Source organism: Myiozetetes cayanensis, unplaced genomic scaffold, assembly GCF_022539395.1.
Source record: "Myiozetetes cayanensis isolate MyiCay16 unplaced genomic scaffold, myiCay2020 scf1, whole genome shotgun sequence".
NCBI lineage: Eukaryota > Metazoa > Chordata > Aves > Passeriformes > Tyrannidae > Myiozetetes > Myiozetetes cayanensis.
The window spans coordinates 65865511-65879463 of record NW_026086604.1 but is presented as its reverse complement, the minus strand read 5'-3'; the positions used below and the strand labels follow the sequence as shown (position 1 = coordinate 65879463).

The window sequence follows — 13953 nt, the reverse complement described above, 5'->3', positions numbered from 1 at the left end:
AATAATAATCAGGAGTATATCTCTGCAACCTCAACTAAAATGCATAGTTGGGTGCAACCTCAACTGAAATGCAAATGCGAAGGGTGAGAAGTAGCCTGTTACTGGCGTTTTACACGCTGGCAAAGGACTATGCATCTTGCGCAGACTCAGATCACTGACGCCTCTCAATGCTGCTGTAATATTATATATGAATGTGTATTCTATATGAAACAGTGAAATATTTGTGACCTTTGGGCATTATTGTAAGGAAAGACCTTAATTTCCACAGCTGTATCCTGAAGTCATTTGTACCAGAGAGAACATTTTGGGCAAGTGTGAGCGAGTGATGGTTTTTATAGCACCAAGGGATTCACAGTTGTAAAGACTTCTTTGGTCATCTGTATCATAAAAGAAATGCTGCTTTACCCTGTGTACTGTTACCAAATGTTTACAGTTCCGCTGACTGGGTATCTGTAGTATTTTCACTGTGTTTAATGTCTTGTAAGACTCTGAACTGTATGTAATATTTGATTTTGAAAGATAAATGATATCAAGGAATTGATTATCCTAATTCAGGGACACTTTGTTCCTCTCTATGTAAAGATTTAATTAATTTTTAATTATTTTTTAATTATTTATTTTTATTATTTTTACCATCTTGTTAAGAATTTATGATATCTTGTGGTTCTTTTACTACCCTTGGTAAGAAGGTCATGCTGCTGCTAGTGGTTGCAAATTGTTTTTAATGTGTATTGGACCTTGTCCAATAATCTTGATCACTCCCCAGGTATGTGGGGATATACTTTTACTAGTGTATTGGGTTCTACTACCAAAAAGTCCTTTCATTGTCCTTCCTTATTTTTCCATGCTATGTTTAAAATTATCTTTAGATAATAAACAGCATGATTGTTATCTTTTGTAGACCTTTGCACAGTGTTTGTATACTTGTTGGAACTTTCAAGTGTTTTGGCACTGTTGCAGGATGATGTAGAATTTTTTACCCACTATTATTTAGAAGTGGTTATAATCATGAGATCTTGGTTATCCATGGGTCGATTGTCCAAGTTGTAGGTTAAGTATTTGTTGTTATTTCTAGCCATTCCCAGGCTGCAGCAAAACCTGCAGCCACTCTAGAAAGCATCTGCATTTGATGTGTTGTGAATTGTGGTATAATTTCATGAAGCACAACTTTGCCTGCTAGTGCTTAGCTGCTTCTGCTTTCCGAACTTTCCAAGTATTTGAAGTTTAAATATTTCTGTGAATTATACCTTAATCTTCTTATATTTTTGAATAACTTTTCATTTTATACAAACTGGTATTCTTCTCCATTATGTCTCATGTTCTTAATAGGTGAGCACTAACTATATTTCAGTGCACTGATTTACGTTTTTAAATACTTCGTCTTGTATAATGTTGTTTCAAGTGAAAAGTGCCTCATGATCATTAAATTTATCAGTTATGAGTGGTATTCCAACACAGAAATCCTAAGTTTCCAGTTCAAGAAGCTTCTCAAAACTCAGGGTTAAATGCATAAATGTACTGACAAATTATGTTTTTTATAATAAAAGTTAATACAAAATTATTCAGCTTGGGTGGGCAGATCAGCAGGCCTGGTTAGAGGATATTTGGTTGGTTTTTACTCTTTCATCAATATGAGGTGAAAATAACTTCTATGACATCAGTAACTTTATCCTCCCATAGTTTGTGAGTGGTAATAGTGTATGCGTATCAAGTCTTCATAATAAAGTTTTAAGAATAATTCCATTTTACTAGTTACATGGGAAAAAGCCTGTGGTTGTGTTAACTGGGATTGTTTTCCTTGTTTAGCATTTACGTACTTAAAATTCAAAGCAAAATAATACCATGTCTGTGCTTTTGAAGTCAGTTGCTGAAGAAATGCTAGAGCTGATGCCTGTCTCCAAAATAGCCAGTTTTCTGGTATCTCACCTGTTAAAGCCTGTTTATCTTACTTGCAGAAGGAATACTTAAATTGGAAGTTAATTACTGTCAAGTGCAGTAAGTAATAGGGATGGTATTAGCAAAAGAACCTCATATTGAATTCTTTTGTGTTACAGGAGTACAAACGCAAGTTAGCCAGAGTGTCCCAAGTACGGAAAGAACTCAGGTCAAGGATCCAGAACCTGCCTGATCTCTCACGACTTCCCAACGTCACAGGCAGCCATGTACACCTACCGTTTGCAGGAGACATCTACAGTGATGACTGATTACAAGAACATCCTTCCATAACCTCTGCTTTTCTGTGAAATGAGGGGTAGGCCAGACTGATCGGTACTCTTGTAGTATTATTTTTGTATATTGTTGGAGAGTGTCAGTAAAAATACTTTAATAATTTATAAAAAATTGTTTAAAAAGTTGATTTGTTTACTATTTTATTGGCGAGTGAACATAAGGGTACATTTATAAAAGTGGCATATGGGTCTGTTACACTGAAGAATTAATAATTATCTTATCTTTTGTAAAGATTTTAGTTGAGTGCCCTGTAAAAAAACATGCTAAGATTTTTCTTATGTACCCTGTATTTAATGTAGATCAACATATAATCAAAACATAATTCTAACTTGAGACGTTTCCGTTGCTAGTGGGGGAGTGAAATGTGGAAATCACAGGCTTAGGTTTGCAAAAAGGTCAATGCAATTTAATGCAAAGTTAAAAGTGATCTTACTGTCCATTACATTTAAATTACCCACTCCCAAAAAAAGAAAGTTATTTTGAGGTAAATGTTAATAACCAATTTTCTGTTGGAAAACATAAGTCATGTTACACTGAGAAGATCTTTAAATGACTCAAAATACTGCAATATTTTTGTATCATTTAAAAGTCATTGTGTAGAAACTATACAATTGACCAGTTTAATTATGTTTCAAAATTGTAACTTTTTACAGCTACTTAGTTTCTAAATCGAGGGACCATTCATTTGTACTCTAATCTCTTTCTAGAACATCTGTCTCCATCTAAAAAGGTTAATCCCAGAAATGTGAAGCTATTTTACAGCTTTAATTAAATGGAAAGGTCATTCTCTAAACTGTCTCAATTGCTAAATGCCCATTATTAATGTTTGGCAATGCTACGTACCATCCATACATGAAGCAAGATGATGATACAGTTGTGCTGTACATCCTCTTCCACTGAGAAACCCTGGAGGCCAGCATGGGCTACCAGCTGGACCCACCCCAGCGAAGATTTCTAGATCTCGATTGTCTGTTTCTCACACAACAGGAGGAGACAGTTCAGACCTGTGTAGAATTCAAACAGCATAAAATTATTGCCAAGTTAAAAATCTCCTCTGCATGGCACAAATATGGTGTTTGTCTATGAACAGCTGAATTTGTGAAGAATCCTTGTTAGCGTACTATGCATCAGCTTTTAAAGTCACTTAAAAACTTAAAGATACAGACGGGCATCCAGCAGATTGCTGGAAAGTTTGGGCTTTTTGATCAATCGGAATGAGGCATGTAATTGTTGAGGAATGATTTGAAAAATGCCTATCTGTACCTTGGGCATTTGTACCAACTTTCTAATTTCCTCTGTCTCCACAGTAGCTATCCCAAAAGCCCAATGATGTCCTTTTGGATCTTTGAAATACCCACTCCTGAGGTCATTTATGCCAGGGATGCATGGGGCCTATAGACCAGTCACAATGGAGTGTCTGTGCCATTCCTTCCTGGTCAAGCTCACTTCAGCTTGCAGTAGAGTCAGTTGTTAAGATCCCCCTGTCACCCCAAAAATAGAGATGGATTCTGCCCCTACATATCTCAGTGGCATCAAAGTACATTGTGCACCAGTGTCAACTAGAGCCTTATATCTTTGTGAGTCTGATGTGCCAGGCCGTTGGATCCACACAGTCCAATAGACCCGATTGTCCCTCTCCTCTACCTGGCTAGAGGCAGGGCACCCCTAGTCCTGGTCATGGTACTCGTTGCTCTCTTACCATAAATATGACCTGGAGGTCCCTTCGAGAGGATCACATATAACATCATCACTTCTATACTGTTTGGAGTCTTGACCATGAGAGACAGGAGCAGTGTTTATCCTTGAAGAGTTTCTTGTGGTACTTGTTCCTCTTTTCAATTCACGTACCTGGGCTGCTAAGGAAGAGGTGGATTTTCCATCCCACCTCCTCATATCTTCTCCATGCTCATGGAGGTAAAACCATAAATCTGGGGGAGTGCTGTTTACAAACAGAGAGGAGCTGGTGGGAGATATAGTGGTTGAAGGCCGCCTAGGAAATAGTGATCATGAAATAATAGAATTTTCAATACTCAGAGATTCAAGGAGAAACAACAATAAAACCTCTACGCTGGACTTCCGGAGGGCAGATTTTGACCTATTCAGAAGTCTAGTCCAGAGCATACCCTGGGAAACAACCCTTGAAAACAAGGGAGTCCAGGAGGGATGGATGTGCTTCAAACAGGAAGTTTTGAGTGCACAGGAACAGGCCATACCGGTGTGCCGAAAGGCAAGCCGGCGGGGAAGACAACCAGCCTGGTTAAACAGGGAGATTCTGAAGGAAATCAGGGATAAAAAGAGAGTTTATCGACTATGGAAGAGAGGGCTGGCTACTTACGAAGAATTCAGGAAGACAGCTAGATCATGCAGAAAGAAAATCAGGGATACAAAAGCGCAATTTGAAGTTAAATTGGCCACTTCTGTTAGGGATAACAAAAAGTCCTTCTATAAATACATTAATAACAAAAGGAGGGGCAAAGAAAACCTCCATTCTTTGATGGACTCGGAGGGAAACATAGTTAATAGAGATGAGGAGAAGGCTGAGGTACTTAACACCTACTTTGCCTCAGTTTTTACCAGTAAGACAGGTGGCCCTCAAGGCAACTGGCCTCTGGAATTGGTAGACAGAGAGAGGAAACCAAATAGCCCCCGTGTATTCCAGGAGGAAATAGTTAGTGACTTACTGAGCCATCTGGATCCTCACAAGTCTATGGGACCAGATGGGATCCATCCTAGGGTGATGAGGGAGCTGGTAGAAGAGCTTGCCAAGCCGCTCTCCATCCTTTACCAACAGTCCTGGCTCACTGGGGAGGTCCCACATGATTGGAAGTTGGCAAATATCGCCCCAATCCATAAAAAGGCTGCAAGGCTGACCCTGGTAACTACAGGCCTGTCAGCCTGACCTCGGTGCCTGGCAGAGTTATGGAACAGATCATCCTGTGTGCAATCACACAGCAGCTACAGGATGGACAAGGGATCAGACCCAGCCAGCACGGGTTTAGGAGGGGCAGATCCTGTTTGACCAACCTGATCTCCTTTTACGATCAGGTGACTCACCTGGTGGATGAGGGGAAGGCTGTGGATGTGGTCTGTCTGGACTTCAGCAAAGCCTTTGACACTGTCTCCCATAATATACTCCTGGAAAAGCTGGCAGCCCACGGCTTGGACAGGGGCACTCTGTGCTGGGTTAAGAAGTGGCTGGAGGGCCGGGCCCAGAGAGTGCTGGTGAACGGGGCTGCATCCAGCTGGCGGCCGGTCACCAGTGGTGTCCCCCAGGGATCAGTGCTGGGCCCAGTCCTGTTTAACATCTTTATCAATGATTTAGATGAGGGGATTGAGTCCATCATCAGCAAATTTGCTGATGACACCAAGTTGGGAGGGAGTGTCGACCTACCAGAAGGCAGGAGGGCTCTGCAGAGGAACCTGGATAGACTGGAGAGTTGGGCTGACTCCAATGGGATGAAGTTCAACCAGGCCAAGTGCTGGGTCCTGCACTTTGGCCACAACAACCCCTGCAGCGCTACAGGCTGGGCACAGAGTGGCTGGAGAGCAGCCAGGTGGAAAGGGACCTGGGGGTGCTGATTGACAGGAAGCTGAACATGAGCCAGCAGTGTGCCCAGGTGGCCAAGAAGGCCAATGGCATCCTGGCCTGCATCAAGAACAGTGTGGCCAGCAGGAGCAGGGAAGTGATCCTTCCCCTGTACTCTGTGTTGGTGAGACCGCACCTTGAGTATTGTGTTCAGCTCTGGGCCCCTCAGTTCAGGAAGGATATTGAGGTGCTGGAGCAGGTCCAGAGAAGAGCAACCAGGCTGGTGAAGGGACTTGAGCACAAGCCCTATGAGGAGAGGCTGAGGGAGCTGGGATTGTTTAGTCTAGAGGAGGTTCAGGGGTGACCTCATCACTCTCTGCAACTACCTGAAGGGAAGTTATAGCCAGGTGGGGGTTGGTCTCTTCTCCCAGGCAACCAACAACAGGACAAGGGGACATGGGCTCAAGCTCTGCCAGGGGAAGTTTAGGTTAGATGTTAGGAAGAAATTCTTTACAGAGAGGGTGATCAGGCATTGGAACGGCCTGCCCAGAGAGGTGGTGGATTCACCATCCCTGGAAGTTTTTAAAAAGAGATTGGACATGGCCCTTAGTGCCATGATATAGTAATTAGAGTTGGATCAGGGGTTGGACTTGATGATCTTGGAGGTCTTTTCCAACCCAATCTATTCTATGATTCTATGATTCTATAATTCTCTCTCCTTAGCTGGGGGATGCCTACTCCTGATAGCAGAGACTCTTGTTTACCCTGGCGAATTATGGAAGATCTCTTCCTTAATTTCCTCTCTTAGCTTCTGGTGGCCCTCTTCAGTCTTTTCTTCCCGGCTTTGGACACTTTCGGCCAGTTTTGATTCCACAGAGCAGATGTGGGCTTGTAGCACGCGTCATGACAAAACCCAGCTCACGAAGGGGTCCACACAAGTGCTGAGTTTGAAACAAATGAGCCTTTATTGAAGGAACATTCAGGAAAAAGGAGAGTGGTTTTCCATATAAGGTAAAAGGTAGGAGGGGATTATGCAAACTTGGGCATAAGGAGGAGGGTACAAAACCATAAGGGAAAATATGGGTGGAACATATGCAAATAGAGGAAACCTCTGCAACAACAGCCAATCAGAAAATAGGAATAAAGTTTATAACATTCTGAGGGGCAAACAATCTTAAAACTGGGTTTTGTAATTACCAACCACATATTAGAATATTAGAATATTTGTGTAAAAAATATAATAAAGTGGGACAAAATACACCACTGTAAATTGTCCTATGAAAGAAAGGCAAAAAGTCCACAGGAGAAAGTCCTTCAACCACAGAGGGAAATATGTCTGCACATGTCCCCTGAACAGAGGCATCAACCTAACAATAGGTTTAGCCACATTGTCTCTGTATTAAAGTCCTCAGCTGAGTCCTGCTATCTTCTCTCAGCTTTATTTGTTTTTCGGGTAGCACTCCTTCTTCCATAACTCATAGTCCTTCCACTGTATTTTGCCACCCCCGACAGGCTCGTAATGGGGCAGTGACAGAGTCTTCATAAATCCTGAGTTTACCAAGCAGTGCACACACCTTGTCCTCTCCCTCCCTCCATTGCAACATTGCTAAGTAGTGGGAATACATTTCTGGCCTGAGCTGTGCAAGCTCTAACCACATCTGGGATGTGCACTGTACACTGTCTGGACTTTTAGGGAATCTTTCGTCTTCTGAAAAGATTATCTCCAGTACGGCTAATTCTCTCAAGCATCGGATACCTTGTTCCATCATGTTCCATTGTCCTTGCTGCTCATGGAGGTCCTCCTTACAAAGATACCTCTCCCTCACACTTGACAACAGTCACTGCCTGAGGCTTAGAGTTTCCTGCCTTCTTACAATCCCCTGATCAATGACTACATCTCGAGACAGGGATCGCAGTTGCCTTGCTTTACTCCCATCTAGAATTGTATCATTAGCTGTGGCGTCCCAGATTTGGAGCAGCCATGTCAAAATGGACTCGTTTGCCTCGTTTGTCGCATGAACTCTCTCCGCAGCTCATGCAGATCACCCAGGTTAGGGACCGAGTGGATGATTTCTGGCTCTGTTTCTTCTGCTAAGCATAAAGGTCCTGCCTCTACCCTGTCATCCACTAAGCAAACTGATTTAGTCTTGGATTTTCTTTTCTGGACAGGAGTGACATGGTGCTGGTTAATTTGCTTTGTTTTACCTCTGGCTCAGCCATGGTTTGTGTGGACAAGGTGCCTGTTGATTTGCTTCTTTTCCCCTCGGGTTCAGCTCTGATTTGTGTGGACACAGTACCTACTGATTTGTTTCCTTTCTCCTCCTCCTGAAGGTGCTGTACCACACCAAGCAGCGACTGGTAGGCAGTGGCCAGGGCCCAGCATGTTGTCATAAGCTGCCCATCTCTGGACCTTCCTTCCACATATCTTACTACTCTAACAGGGTCCCGCAGTTGTTCAGGGATGAATTTCCAGATCATTGGAGGAGAGAAGCTCTCCAAATACTGGCCCATGTCCTCCCACTTCCTGTGCCACTCAGCATTATCCACTCCCAGAGCAGGCCTCCAGGCAACTTCCTTAGAAGCTGCCCTTGGCCAGTTCCTGCAAATGACCCATTATTAACAGTCCATCAGAAATGACATACAGGGTGTAGAATACACAGTTTTGGTTATACCCACATAGTAATAAACTGGTCCCAGTCCCTGTAACAAGGACAGCGGTTGAATTCCATCCATGGAAAATTTAATTTATCCCCAGAGGTGATTATAAGTACAGTGACATGGCTTGTTAGACTGCATTGAAGGATCTGTCCTGGATACTCAAAATCATAGGGAATTTTTAAACAGTCTTTTGCTGCCTTAATGGAAAATAATTATAATAATGAAGTTGTATGCTGAATTCTCTTGATCTCTTGAGAGTTTTAAAAAAGACATGACACTTACTTCACTAGATTTTTTTTTTTCCTCTTCATACCTCTTAGTGGTAACATTGTTTATCTACAGATAATGTAGAACTGATAAAAGAATGAGGAAGAAACTTCTTGATGTATATAAGTTTTAATTTTGAGAGAGTGTTATTTTCTGGATATATTTTTCTTCATTTTACTGTGAAATTGATTGCTTCAAGGAGTTTTTCATAGCTGGGATTTTGGAAATGATCCCTCAATATTTGTTTGGAAAAGAGGACTTGTGGAAGGCAAAGGTCACTTTTACAGCAAGTGTTGTATATTAGTGGCTGAATGGTACATTGTTTTTTTTTTTTTATTTATATGGAAAAGGCATCAGGTATCAAGTAGTTAGAAGATTTATCTTGTGACTGTAATAGTATAGCAGGAGATAACATGGTACGATACAAAGGCGGTCCTGTAGTGTCAAAAAATACCTCCAAATTCTCAGGTTCCAGAGCTTAATGTACATACTTCTGACCTCTCAGGAAGAAAAGAGGCTGGGTGGGGAATGGTAGGGTGCCTAGGAGCCGGAAGGGAGAACATGCCTGGGTGGAAATGTAAAGCAAACTGAATGTGAACTTCCGTCCAAACAGAAGTAACTGTGAAACTGGGCAGCACAATGGTTTAGCTGTGGGAGGGATTCACAATAGAACTGCTTTGGTGCGTTACCACCCTGGGAAAGAAAATGTATGGGTATAACCTGCCTGCCTCTTTTTACGTGGTCTGACTCTATGAAGACCAGAATGCCCACACTACAAAAGGCACAATTATCAAATATCTGAACATTTTTCATCTAATAATAAAAACATAATAATTAGATTATTTGCTTCACTATATTGCACTTTTATTGAGCATTCTCTGAAAAAAAGCAAAGAGATTCCTGCAGCACTTTGCCATATGAGAATGCTTATCTTGGAGGTCACTGGGACTGCTTGTATAATCTAGTGTTTGCAGGCTCAAGCTGTGTTTTTTGCAAAATGTTTTGAAAGATATCAGGAACATTACCCCAAATCTGTGGTTTGAAAAATAAATGTGAAGTCATTAGTTACAAAAATTACTATTCTTAGAAATTATGTTTTATTACTCCTTTTGGAAATTAAACTACAGCCTGCAGTAACATTAGCTTGTCTGATTCACTCTGTTAATGTTTGTATTAATATATTAAAACACCTCTGTTAATCCCTAGCAACACAACCCAATCTACATGCTTATTATGTATTTTATCTGAGTAGTCTTGAGTGTCAAACTGAGAGCTTTCATTATGACAAAATTACATTCCTGTGTACCTGAAGACAGCGTGTTAAGACTTCCACGGACTAATGCTGCTCTCACAAGTCAGTGGCAACTCAGTCTGGTACTTCAGTGATGACCCAAAATGCATACATAGGATGCAGTAGCCAGCTGTGCAGACAACTATGGAAGACATGGAAATCATACACAGGCTTGATTGGCCCTCTACCGAAGTGCTGGATGTCAGCCTCTTGAAACATAAGCATATAGATCTGTGGCTGTGGGTTTTTTTCAGTGGGAAGATCAGTGAAAACCAGCACATTTAAAATTTGATGATTACTTCTATAAATATTTAGGGCCAGTTCTGTTCGTTATTCATGCATATAATCACAGTGACTATTCCTGCAAGTAAAGAAGGCAGACTCAAATGTAGTGTCTGAAGTGGAATTTTTTTTTTAATGAATGACCAATTTTGTCTTGGCTCCTATTTCAGTGTGTCATTTATCTTGATTAAGTAGTAAATCTCTTCCATTGTGTTATTTAGGAATCTAATTCAGAATTCATATTTACAATATTTAAATTATCCTACTAAGCATGATGTTTTTGTGGGAATTTGCAAAAATTCAATAGCACTCGTTACTTGTTTGCAACAGAAATAGATTCATTTGTTAAAAGCTAACAAGAAAAGTTTGAAATGTAAAGATGTTTCATTATTGTGCTTTTCTGACAGAACCTGTAATCCTTGTGTAATTTATGTCCTCAGAATAACGCACCTGTATGTACGCTCTTTCATATTTAATAAAACATTGTTGTAAAAACATCTTTGAAATTATTGTTTATTGCTTGCTCACTCAATCTCATGGTGGGAAATGGCTTTTATGTAAATGCTTCCTATACTTAGTAGTCAGACAAGATCTCACAATGATGATGCTGAGGAAACAGTTGATAATAATTTTGAGGTTTATTACTCTCTGTATTCCATGTGACAATTTTCATTGAGGAAGCAGTGCATTAAAGGGTCTGAGGTCCTATCTCTAGAACTGTAAATTCTTAAAAATAAACTTATGCTCATATACCGTCTAGTTTAGCCGAAGTTTGCTGTTCTTCAGAGGTGGGTATGGGTATGAGGGAACCAGTTGGAATATGTCAGTTTGAGGCTCCCAATACTCAAAAAATGGGAAAGTGTTTCAAAATAAAACATGCTTTAGTTGAGCTGGTTACATTAAGACCCAGTAATATTTTTGATATGGTGTGATGCTATTACTGCCAATGATACACACACCATTGCCTAGATAGAATTTGTATGAGCTGGGAAATAACTCTCACTCTGTAATTAAATGTCTGTACGCAGGGCTGTATGTTTAACAGAGACCTTCGTGGTCTTGCTTTACAAAGTCTGGGTGAAGTTCTGCCCTCACTGAAAGCAGGGAGGGTGTTTCCTTTCTAGAGTTGTTCTTCCAGCTTGCTCTTCAAACACAAACCAGTAACATGGCCTGGCAGTGGTTTGGTGGGGAGGCTCAGCAATAGTCTCTTGCAGCCAGGAGTTAACCTTCAGTATTTCATTGAGTACAGGAATGTAATGTATTCTGAAGGGAAGAGTGCATGAGATGCATACATGTGTGTAATTTGTGCATATATGTATGCAGCTGATGTGTGTATATGTTTGTATATACCCATATACATTATGTATAGAGAGATGTGTGTCTGTGTTTTTGTGTTTATCAATATACCGGTTCTGTGAAAGTCCAGTAACATGAAAAGACTGTATTAAAGGCTTAGGAAGAACATAAAAGCACTGGAGGTCATTTTTACCCAGCATTTTGAAGCACACTTGTAAAACAAAGAAAGGCACATACTGAATGACCTTTTTCTCTTTTTTTCCCCGAATAAATCTTATAGCTCACAATAATGATCCCTTTTAACAACACAGCTGGACATACCTGACAACTCTGGTAATTCCAAAGAAAAAACATGTTGTTTGGAACAAGACAAGACTGTACTAATAAATAGCTTGATGCAGTAGTGATACATTTGGAGTGCAAAATAACTAGCTTCATGCCTGCCACTCACAATACACTTTTTAGAGACATCTAGTTTAGGCACCTATCCCGTGATCCTGTGGATAAATTGCCCAGTAGCTTTCTCAGCATGTCCATTGTGGCCCCCCTCATGTCTTTTATCCCTTATCTGTAGTTTTATCCAAAAGGAATGCACTCTTGAGACCACAAGGTGTTACATAAGAAGCACAGTAAAGAGGGACAATTGGGAGATGTGCTTTGATCTAACGTTAATGTTGGGGCACCTTAAAACACAGCAGATGCCCACTCTGGTTTCACATAAGCCTCATAGGAAGCACAGCAGTAGTGTAACTAATGTGTGTACTTTTAATAGGAAATTTTATTGCAAAACTTGTTTTTCCAAACACTTTTGTATAATGCACATTTTCCATCAACAAGATTGAAGTATTTTTCCAGAGGACTGGACCATAAATACAGCAACAGGTGAAGTAATGCCAAGTTCTACACTGGAAAAGGCATCACTCCAAGGTTTGTATTTTGATCAAAGAACGACAGTTAATTTGATCCTACGTGTACATAAGAGACAAACGGCAGTGAACCTTTTAGTTATTGTGCAAGTGTACAGGAGATACAAAAAGGTTACATGCCAATCTTCCAGACGGTAAGTACAGTTTACAACAAAGTATTCTCCCCTGCCCTGGATTGTTTTCCAGTCAGCCCACTTATTTGCTGGTCCAATTTTCTTAAGCACTGTTCATTGAGTCTGAAAACACTTAAAAGGGAACTAAGCATTATACTACAAATCCAAGAATGGAAATGTTTTTAACTGATTCATTCTCTTTTTCAGAGGAGAAATATGAAGAATTTACCACTGCAGACTGTAAGCAGGACAGGCTATAACCTCAGTCCTAAACAGTGACTTTCTATATACTGTCCTCTCTCATCTCTGTACCAAAGTTAAATTGAAAATCTGACACTGGAGACTGCTTTAATCTTGACAATCACCTTTTCCCATCAGAACAGCTTCTCTACTGTCCAGGGCAATGCTAGTTTTCCAGACTGAAGTCCAGAAAGGAAGCAACTCTGAAGCCTGACAAAACTGAAAGATATTTAAGAAAAAGGTTCTCAGAACTCAGTCATTTTCACGAGACAAAAGTGACCCATTTTGCTAGCACCAGAGCAACTGGAAGAGAAGTGTCCGCTGTTCTTTATGACTGTGCCACTCTTCTATCAGTAACTAATCAGGGTGCTGGTACCAGTCTAGTGTGGAGTTGTCAGTCAGTACTGGGAGCATTCCACATCCGAGTGCAGTTAGTGCACCCAAGGCTCTGTGTTATCATGGGACCCATATCAACTGCAGTCCAGATCATGGAGAAGCATCTTATGAAAATGAAGAAATTTCAATCTGTTGATAGTTTTCTCTCTCTGTATACGAGTGCTGTCTTAAAAAGCAAGTTATTTTTACCTTTGTAAAGGCTGTGCTTAAATTGCCACAGCTATCAAAATACAGCAACACTACAGAACACTACATTAGACCCTTGAAAATACTATACCTGAAGAAGGTCCCAGTGAGTGTGTGTCTTTGTTTTACTCAAACATTGCAAAGCAGGGTTAAGATTTTTTACATTCTGTTGGGATGAATTATCTTAAAAATAGTGGGACAGTGAAGGGGAGCAAACTGTGACCTCCCCATTCCCAAGTGGCTTTCTGGTCAGCCAACCTATGTCTTGGTCCTGGTGGATCCGCTGATCAATCTGATATCATCAGCTTCTTCAAAGGATAAATCCTGGCTTTTAATTCTTGGGTTATCAGAAACTGCAAAACACGTTCAAGGTCCCCAGGCATAATAGAGTGGCTGTGTTCTCATCTCCCTCTGGCAGACAATCACTCCCCTTTGAAACTGAGCTTGCCTCTAAAAAATATGATCTGTGCTTTTGCAGGGTGCAGGCTGTCAGCTTGAGTTTTAGACACACCACTTTGTTGATTTACTAAAACCGGAACAATA

General features: G+C 40.8%; 1 protein-coding gene and 1 long non-coding RNA gene across 2 annotated transcripts in view; both read left to right on the top strand.

The window, feature by feature from the left end:
* LOC126635861 (uncharacterized) overlaps positions 1–10748 on the top strand; it is a 1135091-nt gene extending 1124343 nt beyond the window's left edge. The window contains exon 2 of the long non-coding RNA XR_007627815.1: positions 5847–10748. This is a non-coding gene — a long non-coding RNA (uncharacterized LOC126635861). The remainder of the gene's footprint in view (positions 1–5846) is intronic.
* Positions 1–10748, top strand: part of RPRD1A (regulation of nuclear pre-mRNA domain containing 1A) — a 47064-nt gene extending 36316 nt beyond the window's left edge. The window contains exon 7 of the mRNA XM_050307437.1: positions 2055–10748. Within this exon, the coding sequence (XP_050163394.1) occupies positions 2055–2204 (150 nt within the window). The 3' untranslated portion in view covers positions 2205–10748. The remainder of the gene's footprint in view (positions 1–2054) is intronic.
* Positions 10749–13953: the final 3205 nt, after the last annotated feature.